The sequence below is a fragment of the Mus caroli genome, unplaced genomic scaffold (genome assembly GCF_978045245.1).
Source record: "Mus caroli unplaced genomic scaffold, Mus_caroli_1 scaffold_7, whole genome shotgun sequence".
In the NCBI taxonomy this organism is placed as follows: Eukaryota; Metazoa; Chordata; class Mammalia; order Rodentia; family Muridae; genus Mus; species Mus caroli.
This window is the reverse complement of record NW_028227262.1, coordinates 126,384,257-126,406,657: the sequence shown is the minus strand read 5'-3', so window position 1 is coordinate 126,406,657 and position 22,401 is coordinate 126,384,257. Positions and strand designations below refer to the sequence as shown.

At 45.1% G+C, this 22,401-nt stretch overlaps 1 protein-coding gene and 2 pseudogenes across 1 annotated transcript; 2 read left to right on the top strand and 1 right to left on the bottom strand.

Moving 5' to 3' along the window:
- Window positions 1-2,350: 2,350 nt before the first annotated feature.
- LOC110296521 (protein SET-like) lies at window positions 2,351-6,786 on the top strand (annotated as a pseudogene).
- A 6,093-nt stretch (window positions 6,787-12,879) lies between these two features.
- On the bottom strand, window positions 12,880-16,065 carry Fezf1 (FEZ family zinc finger 1). The gene is made up of 4 exons (XM_085839745.1): window positions 15,052-16,065; window positions 14,608-14,742; window positions 14,233-14,365; window positions 12,880-13,813 (listed from the first exon to the last, which is right to left on the bottom strand). Exons 1-4 carry the CDS (start codon window positions 15,850-15,852, stop codon window positions 13,455-13,457), a joined length of 1,428 nt encoding a protein of 475 aa, XP_085695871.1. The 5' UTR covers window positions 15,853-16,065; the 3' UTR covers window positions 12,880-13,454.
- A 558-nt stretch (window positions 16,066-16,623) lies between these two features.
- On the top strand, window positions 16,624-19,690 carry LOC147004025 (uncharacterized; annotated as a pseudogene).
- The last annotated feature ends 2,711 nt before the right edge of the window (window positions 19,691-22,401 follow it).

Below are 22,401 nucleotides of genomic sequence, written 5' to 3'. Positions count from 1 at the left end.
CTCTAGCCTTTGTCAAATGGCTACTGGGGAAAGGGGGATTCACTATCTAATTGAAAACCACGGGGCCAGGTAAAGAAAAGGCAAAGAACCTGTTAAATGTCATACTAACCTGAAAATATTCCTATCATATCCACCTTTATTACTCTATACTTACAAATAATCACTCCAACAGGACTCTTGCCTCTCTCTCTTCTCTGTCTCTCTGTCTTTCTGTCTTTCTGTTTATCTCTCCTCTCTCTCTCTCTCTCTCTCTCTCTCTCTCTGTGTGTGTGTGTGTGTGTGCGTGTGTGTGTGTGACTGTTTGTCTGTCTTCTCCCCACTCCCTTTCTCCCTTTCCTTATTCTTCCTTCCATCTCTCATCCCCTCCCTCCCTCCCTCCTTCACTCCACCTCTCTCTTACAGTACAGGGGATAGCAGCAGGACCTCCGTGTGCTATGCAAGCCCTCAACTCTCTCTGTAATACTATTATGGTTTGGATATTAAATGTCACCCAAGGACCCTGTTTTGAACATTCGGTCCTCAGGCTCTACCACATGCTCGGAACAGGGTGGGGGTAGTTAAGCTATTCAGAGGAATGCTGTCCTCAGAGGAGATTTTGGAACTCAGGCCCCATCACTTCTCTCACTGGCCATGGTGAACTAAGAAGATTTATTCCATTATACACTTAGCACTATCATGTTCTGCCTCTGCAAAGTAACAGAGCCAGCTGACACAGGCTGAAACTTCTAAAACTATAAGCCCAAATTAGCCTTTCCTTCTTAAAACTTCTTTAATCTATTCTGTCACAGAGATAGAAAGCTAACCCGCATGCATATGGCCAGCAAGTTGGTACCTCTAGCTTCTGGCTACTAGGTCACGGAAAAAGGAACACTCCAGTTCTGATTTACTGGGATGTCTGCTGTAAAGCCCGGTGTTGGAACTCAGAATAACCATATGACTTTGTTTCTCTTTTATGCACCTTAAATAAACTCCACCTATAAATGTTTCTTTCTCATACACACACACACACACACAAATGCCTACTGTTGTTGACTCTTAATTATTTTCTTCTCAGGCAAGTGCCAAATCCACTGGTTCTCTCACCCTCTCGTCTTATCAACTGACAGTTATTGAGAGTAATCAAAATCCCATTTAAAAGAAATGAAAGAGTTTGAACACAGGTATCCTTCATGGTCAGACAATACATCCTCAAGAAAATATGAATTATTGAGTGAATATGTCAGTGCCAGGAGAAGAATACCCCCTGAAAATTATTGATCAGGGAGGCCCCAGGAGCCCCCCAAAACAGCACACACTGTTGACATTCCTCTTGGCTGCCTACCATACCTAGATAATAAGACCCTATTTTTGAAGACATAGCACACTTCAGTTATACAAGGTAGAAAGATCAAGCTGGAACTTACCTGAAAACTTCATCATTGCTGGCTAGCCTTCATAGTGCCAGAAGCTGCTACGCAGGCCACTGAGGGAGAAAAGCCATCAGTGGTATTGTCCAGCAGCAGATCCTGAATGCCACAATACTGTCCTTCTATGCAACACGTACCCATTGATGCAATACAGCATGAAGGTTATGGGTGTAACCCACCACTTTCTGGCTGCATTTGAGGCCTGTTTTACCAAAGAGAACTCATGCCTGTTACTACAAACTTGGGTGGTACATGGCTTGGGGGGTTATAGGCTCTGAGGGTTGGAGTGGAGTCACTACTGTTGTTTTATTGTATGAACACGTTTCTAAACCGCCTTGTTAATGTTTGTTCGAACCCATCACTTAGTGTTGCCTTCATCTTTGGCCTGAGGTGTTTCTTATGCCCAGAGCATTACTTGCTGCTTAGACTCAGAATTCTAACATGTGACTGCTTAGGGCATCACTCCAAACGAGACATCTGCATCACCCCCTTAAGGCTCAGAGAGCAGTGAGGCAGGAGTGGAGAGTACATGAGAGCTTGGATGAGGACAAGTGCTGTGAGATGCTCTTTTGGAGATGCTATGATCACTGCACTCAGGAGCCCATCGCAATTATGGCTGCTGGCACAAGGTCTGCATAAGAGCAAGGTAGCGGGGCTGGTGAGATGGCTCAGTGGGTAAGAGCACCCGACTGCTCTTCCAAAGGTCCAGAGTTCAAATCCCAGCAACCACATGGTGGCTCACAACCATCCGTAACGAGATCTGGGGCCCTCTTCTGGAGTGTCTGAGGACAGCTACAGTGTACTTACATATATAATAAATAAATAAATCTAAAAAAAAAAAAAGAGCAAGGTAGCTGCACAAGATCGGTCAACTTTACAGCAGGCAAAATTAGTCAGACTCTGTCAGTTACAAAGTAAAATAATAAAATAAAACAAAATGGGACATGACGGAGGTGGGAGGTTGGTGTTAGGAATGTCCAAGGTGTTAGGAGAGGGAGTCGAGGGAGTCGAGGTGGATATGATCAAGATCCACAGATATGAATTGTCAACTAGTAATTTAAAATTCTTTTTCTAGTGATATCCATCTACACTATTCCTCATTACTGTTCAAATGCAGTATTAGTTTCTTATAGTGCTGTATTAATTTACTGCTACACCTCCAAACAATACCAACATAAAATATTTTTTTAAAAAAGATTCTCTCCTTCTACTTCAAATCCTTCTACAGCATTTGTTTTACCTTCATGTATGTGAATGTTTCAAAAGATGTTTAGATTTCAATGATAGTAATCCTTGAATCATATTTATAAGATAATGTAAAAATGACATGAAGGATCCATAAGTATTTGGGGGAAATTTTTGTGACACACTCATTCACCTACTGTAAGGTCATTTAAATTTTCTGCTATGTGAAATGTATATGTTGAGCAAGCTGGGCTGCTGCGTTGTATATGCTGTCCTCTAAATTTTATTTTGAAAAACGAAAAAACAATAAAACCAATAACAAAATATAAAGTCAGCCAGGTAGTGATGGAGTACACCTTTAATCCCAGCACTTGGAGGACAAAGGCAGGCAGATCTCTGTGAATTCGAGGCCAGCCTGGTCAATATAGAGAGTGACAGCGCAACAAGAGTTACATCATGAATCCCTGTCTGGAAAACTCAAACAAAGCAGAACAAAACAACAACAGCAACAAACAAACAACAACAACAAAACATAAATCCATGATGCCTGAAAGCTTTGTAAACCACACTTTTAGAATGTGCCATCCATTAGTATGGGCTCAGTGCTTCTGTCCCCTCAAAATGCATTGTATAAAATAATTTTAAAATAAATAAAATGGAGTAGGAAGACACAAAGTTGGGAGGGGACCAGAGGTGGGAGGTGCATCTGAAAGGAGCAGGGTTATAGGATCAGAAAGAGATTGAAGAAGATCTCAGAAAATGGAGAGGTCTCCTATGCACATGGATTGGCAGAATTAACATAATAACAGTGGCCATCCTACCAAAGGCAATCTATAGATTCAATGCAATCCCCATCAAAAACCCAACATAATTCTTCAAAGACATGGAAAGAGCAATTCTCAAATTCATCTGGAAAGGCAAAAAACCCAGACTAGCAAAAACAATTCTTAACAATAAAAGAACGGCTAGGAGAATCACCATCCCTGACCTCAAGCTTTACTACAGAGCAATAGTGATTAAAACTGCATGGTACTGGTACAGAAATAGACACATTGATCAATGGAATAGAATTGAAGACCCAGAAATAAAACCAAACACTTAATCTTTGACAAAGAAGCCAAAAATATACAACGGAAAAAAGAAAGCATCTTCAATAAACGATGCTGGTCTAACTGGCTGTCTGTATATAGAAAAATGAAAATAGACAAATTTGTCACTTTGCACAAAGCAAGTCCAAGTGGATCAAGGACTTCAACATAAACCCAGATACACTGAATCTAATAGAAGAGAAAGTGGGAAAGAGTCTTGAACTCATTGACACAGGGGGAAATTTCTTAAACAGAACTCCAATAGTTCATGCCCTAAAATCAAGAATTGATAAATGGGACCTCATTAAAGTGGAAAGCTTCTGTAAGGCAAAGGACATAGTCAATAAGACAAATCAGCAACCTACAGATTGGGAAAAAAATCTTCACTAACCCCACATCTGATAGAGGACTAATATCCAATATATATTTAAAGAACTCAAGAAGCTAATTACTAAAAAAACCAAACAACCCAATTAAAAATGGGGTATAGAACTAAGCTGAGATTTCACAACTGAGGAATCTCGAATGGCTGAGAAGCACCTAAAGAAATGTTCAAAGTCCTTAGTAATCAGAGAAATGCAAATCAAAATGACCCTGAGATTCCACTTTATACCAATCAGAATGGCTAAGATCAAAACCTCATTTTGGATAGGATATGGAGGAAGAGGAGCACTTCTCCATTGCTGGTGGGATTGCAAACTGAAACAACCACTCTGGAAATTAATCTGGAGATTCCTCATAAAATTACAAATAGATCTACCTGAAGACCTAGCTATACCACTCTTGGGAGTATATGCAAAAGATGCCCCACCATGCCACAGAGGCATGTGTTCCAATATGTTCAGTTGTGATAGCCAGAAGCTGGAAACAACCCAGATGTCCCACAATGTTCTCAAAGATTAAGGAAAATATTACAATTTTATGCATTTTAAGTCAAAAGAAAATCTTAGGCCAACCAGAAAGAAAGCCCTTGTGGTGTTGGCTTATTTAGACTGGAGCTAAATCCTCAAAACCCCTTGGCTGGAGAGACAGCTCAAAGGTTGAGAACGTTTGTTGCTTTTGCAGAAGATCAATATTCAATTCCTGGCACCCACATATTGGCTCACAATCAACTATAACTCCAATTCCAGGGGACTTAAGACTCTTTTCTGAACACTAAGGTCTAGGCACACATGTGGCATAGATACCTACCTGCAAGCACCAAACAAACAAACAAACAAAAACCACTCACATGCATAAAATAAATAAATCTTGTAAAACAATTTTTTTTGTTTGACAAATCTCAAAACACTCAGTTGTGAGTGCTTGTGAGTTTCTTCCTATTGTGAGCATGGGGTGCCCACCACTTACTTGATGTGGCATACACACACACACACACACACACACACACACACACACACACACACACCTGGCTTCTGGCCACGGCCCTGAAACATCAATCTGCATTCCTGACTCAACTGAAGAATCTCAGATTGGTTCCTGCCTCAAAGCTCGAGGACTGATCAGGCTCTCCCTGCCCTGCGTGTTGAAGGGAGAATATGAACCACAAGAAGCAATTGAACATCCGGATGAATCACAGAATGAGATAGACTTAATGAACAAGCCAATGGAGAAATTTTGAAAGTAGAACAAAAGTGTAACAAACTCCACTGACAATTTTTTTTTTCAGAAGAGGTCAGAATTGATCACCAAAATTCCAAACTTTTGGCTAACAACATTTGCCAACCATCCACAACTGTTCCTGCTTGGGGAGGAGGATGAAGAGGCCTGGCATTATTTGACTAGACTTGAAGTGATGGAATTTGAAGACACAAAAAAACAGGTTACAGAAGAGATTTTCGTTTGTTTTTATTTTTCCGAGACTGGGTTTCTCTGTGTGGCCCTGAGAGTCCTGGAACTGGCTCTGTAAAACCAGGGAGGCCTCGAACTTAGAGATCTATCTACCTCTTCCTCTCAAGTGCTGGGATTAAAGGCGTGCACTGCCACTATCTGGATGAATTTTTTTAAGAGGATAAACTAGTTTAATATTTCTAAAGTATCTTTTCATGTTTTCAATTAATTATTCCATTTGTTTACATCTCAAACGATATCTCACTTCCCGGTTACCCCTTCACAAGCCACCCAACCCTCATCCACCCTGTCCTCCCTCCCCTTTGCCTCCATGAGGGTGCTCCTCCACCCACCCACCCTCTTGCACCCCACCACTCCACTAATCCCCTACACTGGGGCATCAAACCTCCACAGGATCAAGGGCCTCCCCTGCCATTGCTGTCAGGCAAGGCCATCCTCTGCTACATATGTATCAGGAGTCATGGATTCCCTCCCTGTGCACTCCTTGGTTGGTGGTATTGTCTCTGGGAGAACTGGGTGGTCCGGACAGCCTATGTTGTTCTTCCTACATCCTGCTATGCTCTTCTATTCCATCCGCAGCTCCCCCACGGGGTCCCTGAACTCAGTCTGATGGTTGGCTCCAAGCATCCACATCTGCATTGGTCAGTTGCTGGCCCCAGCAACCACACCAATGTGGTTTGTTCCTGTCAACAAATGCCTGGCCTCTTAACCACAGCAGCAGTGTAGGGTTTGGTATCCACAGACAGGATGGATCCCCAGGTGGGACTTCTTTCAGTCTCTGCTCTATTTTGTGTCCCTTTTCCTCCTCTGGACTGCATCATTTCTGTGTTAAAATCTTTAAGATGGGTGGGTGCTCCCATCCCTCAACCGGAGGCCGTGCCTATCTGTTGGAGGTAGATTTTTATTTTGATGAAAATCCTTACTTTGCAAATAAAATTCTCTCCAAAGAATTTCATCTGAATGGGAGTGGTGGTCCACCTTCAAAGCCCACTGGAATCAAATGAAAACCTGGAAAGGATTTGCCAAAGGGCTCAAGGCAAACACAGAATCAGGCCACCAGGAAGCTGCTGCATGAAGAGCCAGAGCATTACTGACCATACTGCTGCAGGTGTAGATGTCAGGAGAAGTCATCGAATCCCTTGCAGTGCTCTTTGGTTCCTGATATGGATAATGGAGCGGTAGAAGGTGATGATAAAGAAGATATTGATGAAGAAAGGGATAAGGATGGAGGTGAAGAAGATGAAGGGGGAAGATAAAAGCAAGAATGACGAGCATAGAAAACTGATGGATTCTAACCTTCTTTTCAATTTTCCTCCTATTTTAAAAAAATTTTTCTCTAGTTCCTGAGAGCAAGTTGCAGTCATTCCTTCCATCCCTCTTGTGCCATCACCCTGTTTTTGAGGTCTTTCTCTTCTCAACATCTCGATTCTCATTGCGGGGGACAGGGGGGGGGTAGATATCTTGAGCAAAATACCAGGAGTAAAATATCTCAACTTCTCTGTTCCAAGTTCACTTTTATCCTTTCTTGTCTCAAAAACTGGATTCAACAACACCCATATGCTCTGTGGGGGAAAGGAAAGGCCTAAAGCTCTCTTGGCTCTGCTGGAAGCTGGGGGTGCTAGGCCTCTCTGTGTTGGTGCATAGATTTCTAGATGTTTCCCTTTCTCTATATATTGGGCTCAGAGACTACACTGTGTCTCTCTGTGAATACAGACAGCATTTACCACCACCAGCAGCAGCAGCAACTATTTGTGTATACTTAAAAAATCCCAGAACTTGGGAGGTAGGGGCATGCATATTCTTGATGTTCCTTTTCTATGCACCTGGTCTACTTGACCAGCTGCAGGATAATGAGGGACACTGGAAAGAGTGGGGAGGGAAGAAGAAAGAGAGACGGGCTCTCCAAAAAAGTGTCATGACATACTTACCAAAGATTTCGGCCTCTAGAATGATGAGAAAATGAATTTCAGCTATCCAAGCCACACATAGAGTGTTTTTAAAAGTTGTCTGACAGTTTTTAACATGTATACAATTTTAGAAATTTTCTCCCTTTTATTCCTCTCTCCCCCAATAAATCCTCCTCCTAATTTCATGCCTTGTTTATGTGTGTGACCAGCTGAGTTTAATTAGACTGCTTGCATGAGAGTGGGTAGGAGCTTACTGAAAACACAGGCAACTTCCCAGTGGCTACTTGCAGCATTGAAGACAATGGCACTGTCCATCAGCAAATACTAACTGCCGGATGGCCCTAAAGGAGGGATGGGAGCTCATGGGCACCTTCCCTACTCATGACATAAAAGTGATGAACCCTTTCGTCTGCAGTTCTTGTACAGAGAACTGTAGCTGTCCCGGGTTCATGAGTGCAATAGCCTTCTTGTCTAGAAGGTTATTTTGGTGTTTTATTTGTTTGTTTTTTGTTTTTGCTACACATCTTTCAGTCCTCTGGCTCTTACATTCTTCCTGCTTTCTCTTTTGTGATATTCCCTGAGCCTGGGTAGAGTTGATAGAGATGTCCAGCTGTCCAAGGAAAGGCTTCATCTTGTCTAATCTTTTTATGTCATCCTCCATCACTGAAGGAAGTTGGGGCAGAAACTCAAGGCAGGGGCCTGGAGATGGGAACTGAGGCAGAGGCCTTGGAGGAGTGCTGCTTCCCGGGCCAGCTTCCCAACCTTATGTTGTACTACCTTTCTGACCACTTGTTCAGGGGTGGCACTGCCCACAGTAGGCTGGGCCCTCCTATACCAATCGTTGATGAAAAAAACCCAAACCAAAAAACAAACAAACAAACAAAACATACCTACTTATCTGTAAGCCAATCTGATGAAAGCATTTTATCAAGTGGAGTTCTCTCTTTCCAGAGGATCCTAGTTCCTGTAAAGTTGAAAAAAAAAAAAAAAACAAGTAAATAAATAACAAGCACAAAGCCCATTAAGGGTCAAGCAGTCCCCCTGCTGCATTTGTTGTGGCTGATGTTGTTTATTTGTTGCTTTTATAGTAGCTCAAGCTGACAGATACATACACTCTGGGTTTGATTCCATTTGACTAATCAATGGCATTTCTATTCTGAGCCATCAAAAGATGTTGTTTTATGTGTTCTTATGACTAGGGGACCACACACTGGTTCAAATTTCTCTGAGAGGAAGAAAAGTCTACTATGACTATCAAGAACAGACTTAAAACAAGTTTGACGTGCCCTCTTCCATTTGAGATACGTGTCTAGACCTGTTAGGATGCTGGATGCTCACTCTCCTTGCTCCTACAACTTAGTGCCCGTGAATCACATGTGTTTGTTTGACAGAAAAGTAATCCAGGAGAGTTGTATCAGAAGAGTTTTGTTCCACCTTTACTTAGCAATTTAACCTCAGGGAGACCAATAGCAATGGCTTCCATTTGACATGAATCCCACCCCAGTCTTAACAGAAACTGTATCTAGTTATTATTTGAGATCACTTTGTTCCTGTGCTGTGGTGTGATGAGTTTTGACTTTTCCTAGAATTCCATTATAGCATGCCATAAAATTGAAGACAAATATAACAATAGAGGGATTTTTTTCCCCCAGCAAGGTCATAAAGATACCAGACTTTTTCCCCATTGAATGAAGTGAGATGCTTAAATTGCCAATTTTGGAGTTATCACAAGTCCAGCTGCCCAGTGTGTCTATTGTTATTTATTTTTGCTTTGCTCTGGAGCTGCAATAGAAATATGCATTAATTCCTAAAAGGAATGAAATTAATAGCAAAATACCTTCAACTTTTCAGTTTTTAGTTAATGTGAATAAAATCAAATAACTTCTTATGGGTAAGTGATTTAGTTAGGTTTTCTATTGCTGTGATGAAACACCATGACCAAAAAGCAAGTTGGAAAGGAAAGGGTTTATCGGACTTGTACTTCCACATTGTTGTTCATCATTGAAGGAAGTCAGGACAGGAACTAAAACAGGTCAGGAACTTGGAAGCAGGAGCTGATGCAGAGGCCATGGATGAGTGCTGCTTACTGGCTTGCTCCCCATGACTTCTTCAGAACATCAGCACAGGAATGGATGGCACCACTCTCAATGGGCCGGGTCTTTCCCATCAATCACCAATTAAGGAAATGCCCTATTGACTTGCCTGCATCTGTATCTTATGGAGGCATTTTCTTAATTGGGTTCCCTCCTCTAGGGTGACGTTAGCTTGGGTCAAATTGACAAAACTATCCATCATAGAAAGTAATCTCATTTTAGCATGGCATAGCAAAAAATAATAATCAAAGAACAACAACAAACAAAACAAAACAAAAAATCCAGAAATTTGCTCATACGTCACACTTTTGGAAGCTTGGAGAAATTATTATCATCCTTAAAGGGAGGTTTTTGGAAATCTGTTTGGGTTCTATATTAAGTAAGTAGGGTTTAACCACTTACATTGTTAATTCTGCCTTATAGCATTTTAATTTCCAAATACTGAGCAAAAAAAAAAAAAAAAAAAACTTAGTCCCAAAGGATCGCAACTTTCAAAAATCCATCCCAGCACCTGTCCAAACTGTCTTTCTCTGTACCAAGTTGAAGAGAAGCCATTCTTTTATTATTATTTTTCTTCTAGTATTGAATCTGAACACTGGCCTCAGACCTCAGGAAACATGGAAAAATTGTTAGCTAATACATAGCCTAACGAAGATGAGTTTCAACAAAGCCAAATTTTGCTGCACACATGTTTTCTATGAGTAGGAATTAAAATCTTTGTAAGCTCACATGGATAGAGGTCCTATGGATAGAGTCATCTTTCAATATTTACCAGAAACAGAATTGTGAGGTCTTCCACTGGCTATTGGTTAAGTGTCCCGACTTACCAAGTTCCCTCCCCCCCAAAAAACTTAATCCTTGACTTAGCACTGCCTTAAAGACATGCTCCTTGGTTAGGGTAACTTCACAGAGCTTTGTCAGAAATCAAAGTTCACTGATCTTCTGACAAGGGCTTCTCTTGAGTACTTAATTTGAGAGAATTTTCTTTTGGTCTCTGTATAATCACCAACAATACAGGTTGTTCAAACCTCTAAGCTTAACAGACAGCCATTTCCCCCCTTCAAACCTCACTGGAAATACTGCAGCATTTACAGACAACCTTAGACAAAGTCATTCCATGCTACAGATCCTCTACTGAATCTAGCCTCTATTTGCTCGCACTCTCTCTCTCTCCCTCCCTCTCCTCCTCCACACACCCCCTCTTCTTTCCTCTCCCCTTTCTTCTTTCAACATCACAAACATATTCATTTCTTTGGCGAGACACTTCTTTATTTAGTATGCCAAAGCATATTGGTGTGGGTTAGGAGATGGAAATGCACATATAAATATGACCTCACAAGAAGTATCCCGCAGTTTAGATACTTTCCTCAACAATGTTCATTTGGTTTTCCACCACAGAACAATAGCCTCACCTAAATGTCTAAAGGACGTTTCACACTAAGTTTTGAGAATACGTCTGAATACTAATTGAGGATAAGTTCGAGGAGCAAAGGCTGTAATTTGCCCTTAAACTTAAAATGTATACAAGGCAAATTATAAGGGCCTCTGATCTCAGTCTTCATCCTCAAAAGAACAAATGCTTTCAGGATCCGAGGAGGAGGCTACTTTGAAAAGGCTGTTGCCTGTCACCTAGGAGACATTTCTCAATATATATACTCTGCTGCACTAGCAACTATGAGGGAATGTGCTCAACGTTCCGAAGGAGAAGATAGAGTTGGATACCATATTCATAAAGACACGGATCTAACTAGAATTTCTAACGCTTTCTAACGTTAAGTCAAACCTAACATGGGTTGAAAGTGGGGTGTGAAGAGTTGGGTGTGTGTGAAGAGATAGGAGTGTGTAAACGTGCGGATTTGATCTCATGGAGCTGCTTGTTCGCACTTGCATTGAATGTGTCCATTGGGGCAAACCCTGGGAACTTGGACCTTAAAACCCTGTTGCCCTTCTCCGGAACCCTGCAAGTTCAGCTCAGTTCAACATGCCCGACCACTCCCCCTTCCTCACCCCCCCCCCATCTCTCTTCCAGGCAGGGTTTCATTTGCGGGTCCCAAAGGAACTCTAACACCCCTCTGCTGAGAACACCCAAGGGCTCCTTTGTCACCTTTCAGCTCCTAGCCCATTCTTGGTACCCTGAAAAGTGTGCCCTTTGAGACCTTGATTGAAGTGGGAATTCCAGTTACCTAGAAAGTTGACGCTGGGCCTCTGCAGCAGCCCTCTGCTCACCCCCAACCAGCACAAGGTCTAAAGTGAGGCATAAGTGCGACCCAGCAACTCTTGGGTGATCCTGGACCCGCAAGGTCATCTGCTCTAAGAAGACAGTACTTGGCTCTCAGGAGACTGAGTCTGCTGTGTGGAACCTGGCTGTGTTCTTGGGACACGAACTCCAGGAGGAGTCTAGTCTCACGCACCCATTCGGGGCTCAAGGCACTGGGGACTGTGACCTCTGTGCGGGAACCTCTATAGCCACCCTACCCTCCCACCCTCAGCAGCCTCACCCCCAGGACATGGACTGCTACCGCGAGACTTCTGTGCAGGGCTGTGGGTTTGTCTGGCAGCTTCTACTGAGCAGCTAATAGTATAACAACCCGGCTTTGATAAATCTGAACTAATTACCCCTCTTAATTAAAGTCTTTAGCAGTTGTTTCACTGTTTTGGCAAGAAAACAGGAGAGACTTGCAGTTAGAAAACAGCCGAGCTCCAGCGCACAGCGGAGCTGCTGATTAACACTTAAAGCATTTCAAGGACCTGGCACCCGCCACGGTTTGGTTTTCATCCATGTCTCCTCCTTGAATGGAAGTACATTCGGCTATAAACATTTGTACACATCTAAAAACACGAGGCACACTTTGCCAGCTATGCACTAGTCAGTATGTGTCTTCAGAATGGTGGCAATACACATAATACAGCCTCTAGATAGAAGATCCTTGCCTTTTTACCGCAAATCTACCAGAAGACCCATGCCAAAGTTGTATTTCTGTTGGACACACATCTTCTGCCTCAGAGTTGGACCACATTTCATAACCTTGCCCAAAGGTACAAGCATAGGGACAGACTATTTGCCTATGGTAAACGTTCCAGTCAAATCAGAAGGCTTAGTAATCAAAAGCTGGTTTTAAAACAAACCAAAACAAAAAAAACCAACCAAACAAACAAAACAAAACAAAACACCCAAGAGTGTGGATGAGAAAGTTGGAAACAGGGGTTTTTAGCTAAAGAATACTAAGTCTTAAAGTTTGTTGATTAAATAAGCATGTTCCAAGTTTTTATTTCCAACAGTCAATGAATCAACTTCAACGTGCAAGAATCAAAACCAAAATTCAAATTCATTCATAATGAACCACTCTTATCTAATGCGTATGTGTGTATTATGTATGTGCTCACGTTGACCGCACCTTCACAGGCACGCACACACTTCTGTGTGTATATAGAACATACACACCGTGTTTTGTTGCTTCGGGGAAGGAGAAAATTATAAACGATCAGCAAGCATTTTGAGACGGCAGAAACGACACAATGGAAATATTTACAATAATAAAATTAAAATGATGCAGCATTCCCGGGTAGAATAATACAGATCTCAATAAATACAGCAGATATTTGTTTAAAAACAAAACAAAACAAACACCATCTCTCCACCCGAGATGAAAAGTCTTTTCAACTCAAAAGAAATTGAAATAAGCCCATCCAAGTATATCATAATTGTTAGTGCCTATGTAGAATATAATACACAAAACCATTTAGCAGGTGCATGCAAGAGGCGGAAAGGCCAAGGGATGTAGAGGCATCCGGTCCTCCCGAAAGTGCGGGGACCCAACGTGCCCCAGGTTTTGCAGGCGAGCTTGGACCAAGAGGTCCGCTCTAGTCTGCGGACCTCTGCAGTGAGGGCCCTCTGGTTGGGGTTAGGGAGATCTTTGGCCTCCATCACTGGTGGCCTTGGTGAAGCCCGGATGGCAGAGGCCCGGGAGGCGGCAATGTAGGCTGCAGTGGCGGCAGAGGCGCAGGCGGCGGCTGTTGCAGCTGGGGCGGGGGATCGCTGCTTGGCTCCCCAGTAGGAGTGCGGGTGAGCCCCAGGCTGCTGTCGTGTAGCTTGCGGACGTGCTTCTTGAGGTCAAAGTTCCTACAAAAGCCCTTGCCACACGTGGGGCAGGTGAAAGGCTTCTTGTCGTTGTGAGTGTGCATGTGGAAGGTGAGGTTGTACACCTGGTGGAAAGCCTTGTTGCAGATATTGCACTTGAACTGTTTCTCCCCGCTGTGGGTCAACTTGTGATTTTTGTAATTCCCTGAAATAGAAAAATAGCCCGTCTAAGATGATGAACAAAGCTGGAAAACAAGAGAGATGGTGCATAAAACATATGGAGGCAGCCTGAAAAGCCACCACAGTTTTGGCCCAGGGTTCAGGGCATTGATTCTCTACGTTTGTTTTTAAAGCACACTGAATTTATTTCCTCTACATATTAATAGACATTATTTATCCAGTTACACTAAACGAAAACTGGAGGTGGCAAAGAAACACCCTTTGACATATCAAACGTGCCTTTTCTTACACTGGGTCAGACCCGAGAGTAGGGAGTAAAATTGACAGACTTCTTCGGCTCAGGTAAGCAGGTACACTTTACAGGTCATTAAAAAAAAATCCCGAGAATATCCAGTATGACTTTCCTATGACCACCCTGAGAAAGACATCTCCCGTGCTCAATACCTTTTTGATGAAATCCTTTGCCGCAGAATTCACACACGAATGGTTTGTAGCCCGCGTGAATTCGGGTATGTGTGTTTAACGTGGAACTTCTGTTAAACGCTTTACCGCACTGGTTGCATTTGTGAGGTTTTTCCTAAGCAGCAGAGAGAAAGGGAAGAATAGAGAACTTAATTTATGGCACTTGGTTATTGTGATGCGGAATCCTACCATCACCATACACTCTGAAGCGGTTAAACAGGTCAAAGATAACAGCACAAGGCCTCCCAGTCCAGCCTCCACAGCCCAGAAGGTCTTAAGAATGAGGCTATATCGACGCGTTTTTCCCCCCAAATGGTTCCAAAGCCTTTCAGGTAAACTTCTGACGGAGGAACATACCTGTGTGTGAATGATCTTATGCCGGCAAAGGGTGCTAGCTTGCCGGAAACCTTTCCCACACACTTTACACACGAAGGGTCTGGCTCCTGTGTGTACCGGCATGTGACGGGTTAAGTTATAGTGCGCATTAAAGACCTTAAAAATTAAACACAAAGGAAAACAGGTTAACGGAAGCACAGATTGGATTCAAAGTGATAAAAGGGAGGGAGGGGGCAAAACAAGTTTATGCTCCCACTCCCCAAATACTAAAACAGAAGCGAGGGAGGGAAAAAGGAAGGGAAGGGAAGGGAAGGGAAGGGAAGGGAAGGGAAGGGAAGGGAAGGGAAGGGAAGGGAAGGGAAGGGAAGGGAAGGGAAGGGAAGGGAAGGGAAGGGAAGGGAAGGGAAGGGAAGGGAAGGGAAGGAAGGAAGGAAGGAAAGAAGGAACTCCTTGCATAAGACTTACCTTGCCGCAGACTTCACAAGTGAAAACTTTGGGTTTGGCATTAGGAGAGCCGCGGCTGAAATCCGAGGTTTTGAAAGCGATTTTTTCCGACAAAAGTTGGGCGCTTTCTTTCATGTAATGCTGCAGCTGAGCCTGGGACAGGTCTTTGAAAGCTACTCCCGAAGGGAGTTTCTCCACCGCCGGTACAACCAGTTTATTCCTTTCGGCTAAATATGTTTTGGGCTGTGGGTGCAAAGGGGAACTGAGAAAGTAGGAGGCCACCGGGTGGATGTTCACGCTCGCAGCCGGGTGGCACGGGCCGTCACCTCGATTCAGGTAGCACAGGGCACCCATGGCGTGAAACGAAGAGTGGTTGACCACACGCGGCCTTACCAGCTTGTACTGCTGTAGTGGCAATGCGTCGCGGGCCAGGTCGCCCTTGAGACTTAGCGCGCAGTTGAGCAGGTCGCTGCAGCTGAACGCCGGCGCAGAGGGCGCCACCGCGGGCGGCGCCGGAACCTCCAAACTCGCCTTGCGGGGCTCTGAGCCATTCACTCCCGCTTTGGAGTTCGTGTCGTACGCCACGGGGACGAAAGGGATCATGCAGGGGATCGACGAGTTGAGATGCAGAGAGTGCTTGGGGTCCCCTTTGGGCACGGCTCCCTGCAGGAAGTGGGGGACCGGCAGGGCCTTAGGCTCAGGGGTGCGCGCCATGATTCGTTCGATGGAGAAAGCCAAGGGTTTGGATGTGCTCATCACGTTGCCCCGAGCTGGAGCAGTCGCTAGCATTTTGGTGGTCGCGTTGAGGCAGCTACTGTCCATGACTGAGTCGCCAGCGTCGGTCCGCCGGGGTTGAGTCGCGGGATCGTTGCCTTGTCCCCTGCTTGTCACAGACCTGCGAAGAGGACAGGCACCGTCACCACCAGCAGCCTCCTCCTCCTCCTCCCCAGCATCACCAGCCGAACCTGCCTGCCCAGCCCAATGGACTCCTGCCAGCCCATCGCAGAGTTCTTGGCGCACCAATGACTCGGGGACAATCACTACTTATTTCTATCAATAGAAAGTGTTGTGTCAATAACGCAGCCAAGATCTCGCCAATCGTTAACTTCCAAGAGGAGAAGGTAAACTAGATAATTGCTCAATTCGCTTCCAACAGTCAACAGGAAAACTTTTTTTCTCTCTGCAGTCGGTGACTACTTTTCATTGGTGAGAGAGCTTCCCCCGCCCAGAAGAGGCGGGGGCGCTCTCTGCATCGCGCAGAGCCCTCCCCGACGCGCAAGCACTCGCCCGCACACACTTCTCTACCCTTCAGCTGCCCCTCCCCCTAGCTTCCTCTGTCTTTTTAATTCTCAATCTGCTTAACCAGGCTTTAGAGGCCAAGCAAATCTGAGATCAATTTTCTCGTTTAGCTCTAAGTGACATCATCTAAAATCATTGTGCTAGGGCTAAATAAGGAAACAGAGTCTAATTCAGGGGCAAATGCCAGGCTATATTTATCAAACGCCAGGCTCTAGAAAGCCTTGACCAGGAAACCTCTGACGGCAAAATCCGAGGTTTCTGTGCTTGGCTTGCCTGAGCTCAGTTCGGGCCACGATGCCTCCTCCTACGCAGCCCACTTTCATCCTCCGGGACTCGAGGGGGTCTGGGGGGTGAGGTCGGGAGGTGGTGCTCATTCCCTGAATCAAGGAGTCGCTGCAGCTCGAGCCGCGTCTGGACCGTTTGGAAGACACCAGCAGGTAACTGGCCTCCCAAAATGCCCCTGAGATGTAAAGGCCTTGGGAGGCTTGTTATGCGTTTGTGGTTTTGTCAAAGCGATGCCCATGGCAATAGGCCTGGGAAAGACGCACCAGCACCACAAAGTTGAGTTGCAAAGAATAAGCGGGAGCCACACTGCCAGAGACCTAGACGCGGATTGAACTCACACAAACACACGCGTGAGCGCGCTTCCTCGAGTTTCCAGAGAGAACCCCGAAAGGGCATTTCTCCAAAGAACTTGCGCCCACTGCTCTTCCGGAGCAGAGTGTTTTAAACGTGGAGCGGAGAAGGGGAATACAATCTGTCGATCCCTACCTACCCCGGCTGCCAGCGTCTGCGTGCGGCTCAGTTGCAGTCAGTGCACGCGACACCCCGCGTGTCTGTGCGCGCAGACGAACGAAGTGTGGTGGTCACGGACCACAGACACATTTCTGCCGCCCCCCCCCCAAGAGCGTTTGGAGACCCTGACCCACCCTCCCTCCCCCGCGCGCCCAGCGCCCTCCTGGTGTGACGCCTGGGGCCCAAATTCGCTAGCTGGGCGAGCTTTCCACGAAAAGGCCGGACGCTGAGGCTCCCATTGCGCGGGTCCCCGCGGCTCCCGCCCGAGCAGCGACTCGCGCCTTCCCCGGAGAGGTCAACCGGGAGCCTGCGGTCGCCGAGAGCAGAACCCCAGGCACGCTCCTGGGGCTGCGCACCGTAGACAAACCCCCGCCGTTCTCAAGCCAGTTCCCGGAGGAAGCTGAGCGACGAGCCCTGAACCGCACCTCCTGGAGGCCGCAGTAAGGAGCTGCCTGCAAACTCCAAGCACCGTCAGCCTGGTGAGTTAATTCTAATGTGTGTGGACCAAGTATCCGCCAAGTATCTGGCCAAGAGTAAGATCTGCTGTCCTCTGGTGAGAACCCTGGAAAGGGCCAGCAGTGGGAGGTGAATGTGGGAGCCTAGGATTGTTGAGCCTAAGGCTAATGTATTGGAAGGTGCCAAGTTGGGATTCGAATGGAGGCAACTGGCTTTCAAGATATCTCCTTCTCCAAACCCCCTTTCTAGCTCATACCAATTCAGGGATCCAGGCTCCTCCGCCCCACCCAGACTGTGCGAGTCAGTTTAGACACTGCCAGGGAAGCCCAGTGGGGTGGAAACGAAGACAGCGAGTTGTTGAGGCCTGACAGCCAGCGAGGCGGGACGGCTAAGTGGATGCTGGAGAAATAATTGCTGGGAAAAATAAAATAAAACAGGGGGCCAACAGAAGTCTTTTTGAAAGTTGCAGCGGCTAAGAAGCCAGATGGTGGAAAAGTCTGGCTGTTTGTGACCCGCCTTGGTGGCTAGGCCTGGGAGTGTCTTCTTTCAGGTACCCAGGCACTTCTAGCTGGGCCGACCTGAGAGGCAGAGAAGAGTGGGAGTCTGGGCAGGGCACCCTGGCAGAGAAAAAGAGGCAACACTAAAATCCGGAGGCATTCTGGAACCCTTTAGGGCCTCAGTTTTTCCCCAACTGGAAATGTTCGTTCGATTTGCTTTTGGGGCCGCAGAACCTTGGTCCTTCACCCTGATCAGACAAAGAGTGCGGGTGACCTGGACTGCTTAAGGAAAGGCGGGGTCGGGAGTGTCCCTGTCCCAAGACAGATGGGTAGAGGTTAAGACTTTAATTGCTGCCTTTTGGGGCGGATCAGATTCCCTTTCCTACCTGCTTTCTCAACAGCGGGGAAAAAAATCTCCCTCCTGCTGCACTCCTCCCTCACCGGAACAAGTTTAAAGAAGAAAGCAGAAAGGCGAGAAACTGCTCGGTCGCGGAAAGCTTTGGAGCCCCCAGCTGATTTGAACAACTCACCGGCCTCTGGAGCGTTACCTGCCTTCTTGATTGAGTGCCACCAGTTTCTTTTACGTTCGTCGCGTGTCCCTCCCTCTTCTCTTCTTCCCCTCCCCCTCCCCCTCCTCAACGGGTCAAAAAAAAAAAAAGTCTTTATTTGCCTCTTTAGTGGACACTAACTTTTAAAAAGGAAAATATTAGCTATTAGCTAAGGGCTTTTATAGTTAACATTTCAATAGTTCGCTTTTCACTGGTCTTTTCGGGGATTTGCCTTTTCTGCCAAGTGTTTGAAAATGTCATTCCAGTAAATACAGCAAGGCATCAATTATTTCCTTTTTTTTTTTTTTTTTTTGAGCTAGCCCTGATCTTGCTAATCCCAAAGTCCGAAGGTGTATTTTACAAATCTAAGTCTCGATATGCCAATGTGTTACTGTTTTCCACTCAGTTTATAACCAAAACATGCATTAACGTCTAATATGCATTCCGTAAGGTAGTCTTAAAATACAAAATGTATTTAGGAACAGTTCTTAATGTCATAAATGAATACTTCATTTTAACTACAAACATTTGAATTACAGAAAAAGTTACCAACACAGAATAAATGTGGAAAATTTAGAAGCTTCGACACGCTTCCAAATGTTTGGGTTACTCACAAGAACATAAAGGAGCTTTGTTTGTTTGGCAAAATAGAAATGTACAGACTCTTTGGGATTTCCTGGAGAATCCTATAATCTGTTATCTGTTTGTTTAAGTCAGATTTTACCAATCAACTTTAAACCCTGGTGCAAGTTGACTAAGTGTTTGGGTCGGGGAGCAGGAGATGTCCTAAAAAATCAGGACAGTTCTTGAGATGAAGAGGCCTGATTACAAAGTGGGATCAATACTGAAAAACAAGAGAAATCTTCCTAACGTAACAACTGAACGTTACAATGAGAATTTCACCACTGTTCTTCATAATTCCTACACTTGTATAATTTCCCCTTTCATAAGTAAGCAATTTTGTGGTAAAGATTATTGCCACCTGAAATTTAAAAGCAGTAGAAGACAGTTGTAAATTAATAAGTATTCTGTAATCTCTATTTCCTTAAGAAATAAACACTGGTGAGGTTTCTTTCTTTCTTTCTTTCTTTCTTTCTTTCTTTCTTCTTCTTCTTCTTCTTCTTCTTCTTCTTCTTCTTCTTCTTCTTCTTCTTCTTCTTCTTCTTTTTAGCTTAAAAATGATTTGGAAAATATTGTAACATAACAGATCTGCAGCCAAGTGTATTTGATTTGACACTCGTCATATTTTTAGGTTTTTCAGGCCCAACAACATCCCTGACTTTCAATCTTTTACCAAGAACAACAGTCAATATTCTTTACAGCACGCTCCACTGTAGTGTATTAGCTGCAGTGAGCTAATAAGAAGCAGGAGGCATTACTCTTGTTGTTGATGTTGTTGTTGTTGTTGTTGTTATTGTGGTGATGATGATGATGATGATCATAATGATGGCTGTCTAGATATTTGGGCTCATTTGCACTGTTTCCTGTCTAACAAAACAACACCAACGGGAATACAAATTGCTTTTGGAAGAGGAAAGGCATTCCTAAATTCCTCTACAATCTTTGTTTCTGGTTGATACTTGTTTCTTCTGGTGTGCGGTAGACCCGGGAAATGGAATCGGACATAGGCTCTTTATGGTTCAAGGAAAGAGACTTCTTGAATACTTCAAACTGACTCAATGAATACCCGGTGGGACTAACTTTGCAGCACATTAACATGCATGTCATCATATGTTCGGACTTACAGGCTGCTGGTTGCCTTTATGCTTTTCGTTGATTTGGTGGCAAATAAAGAATTCTTGAAGGGGAGGGTAGAGGTGGGTAGATGGAGGGGAGGCTAGGGAGACCTGGGAGGTGAATATGGTCAAAGAGCATTGTAATAAATCTCACATAATGAATAAAAGTATTATATTTTAAAAAGAATTCTTGTTAATGTTGTACAGCGTGTCACCAGTTAAGACTCTGCGAACTAAATATGGATGTCTAATATAACAGTCTAATAACAGAGTCTAAGAGCACTCTGTTGTTATTTTTCTCTAGACTTTTGTTGTTAATATTTCTCTTATATTAGGATTTCGTTTAAATGCAATGCAATCATTCTTCTCAAACCAACATTTGCATGTTAAATCGGCTTGTAAAAAGGAAGCGAAGCATTCTGACTTAGGAGTGGTCAGAATGGTGACAGGTAGCACGGTCAGCCGCTTCTGGTTGGTGTCTACCCCTGCCCTAATGCTGGGATTTCTCTCACCGGTCCCTTACAGGCCTGTGGGGCGTGTCCCTTCTCCACTGCAAGGCTTCGACTCAGGCCTGGACTTGGTGGGAAAAGAAGTTCACAAACTCAACTTTCCCAACCTTTTCGTGGAGTGGCTTAAAAGTCAAGCAACCAAAACCAGCAAAGTTTTGCTTGTAATTTGCAACGGTGTTGTTGAAAGTTGAGAGGCGAACACATAAAGCAGGACGTGCCAAAAGTATTTTTCCTTCCACACCAGCAACGTGTCTACCGTGGTAGAAAAGCTGGTTAATGCAGTTGGCTGATGGACATTTCGCAGAAGTTCCCAATTTTAAAAGTCATTTTCTGGCCAATAAAAAAAAAAAAACATACCCAACATAAAGCGCGACTCTTCCTTGATGTTGGCCAAGGTTTTAAAGCAGTCTCGGTGTTAAGTTCAAACTTTCTTCCATGAATGAGCTCGTGAAATGAAAGGCGAATGAATTTGAAATAACACATATTACAGCAATAGGGAAGCAATAGAGGTAAACCAACATCCGTGAGCCAGAAATCTCTAGAGCCTTTTAGGATGTCAGTTACCTCCTGGATTCCGGTCCACAGCTGCTTGGGCTTGGGAATGCCCTGTTCAGCCCCGCATCCCCAGGCTGCTCCGTCCTCCATCCTCTACGGCTTGGCCTGCATCCCCCACCCCGACCCCACCCCAGGGGACCTGTGTTCCCGTTGCTTGCCGCGCGGACAGACGCGACCCGCCTCGGCTACGCTTCGGTTGCCAGGGCCCAGCTCTTGAATTCGAAGTGAAATTCGAAAGCTGAAAGTTCCCGCCGTGTTCTGCTTTGCTTGGTTCCCAGTTCACAAAGCCCAGCTAAAATGCCTCCAAGGCTGGGAGAGATGGAAGCTGGTGCAACTGCCGGGGAGTGCGGCTTGTGGGGTTGGAGAGGGCTGAAGAGCTGGGTTAGTCTTCTGCGGCCGGGTGCCCGGACCTTCCTGCTTGCCCCGCAGCGCTGTGCGAGTCCCGTCCCGCTCTGAACCGCTGCAGTGCCTCCCCAGGGCACGGCCTCCACGTCGGCCAGCGTGACTGCGGCCGATCTAGTCCCGAACTCTGGCCTCTGGACTGTCACTGGCCCTCCAGCCCCTCCCTGGCTCTATCCCGCTCCTCCCTCCCTGCTCCACTGGCCCACAAGGCTGGAAGAGGGAGGGGAAGGCTCGTAAGTTTCGGGAGGGGGCGCAGGGTGGCGTTTAGGAGACCCAGAAACCGATGGCAGAGAGCTCCTTTGAAAAGTTTTTTAAACGTTCACTAATAGCTTGTCTTTGGCCACTCAGGGTGTACGTGAAGGGTCAATCTACGAGTCAGGCTGACGGAAACAGACCTTACTTTAGGGCAGGCCTCAGGAGGAACGAAAACTTTTGTTGTTGTTGTTGTTTTGTTAGTCACGTTCTTAAACTGTTTCAAAGTACCTGTAGCACTTCTCAGTTATATACTCCAAAAAAATTTTCAGATCCGTTGTCCCGCTGTGTGTGTGTGTGTGTGTGTGTGTGTGTGTGTGTG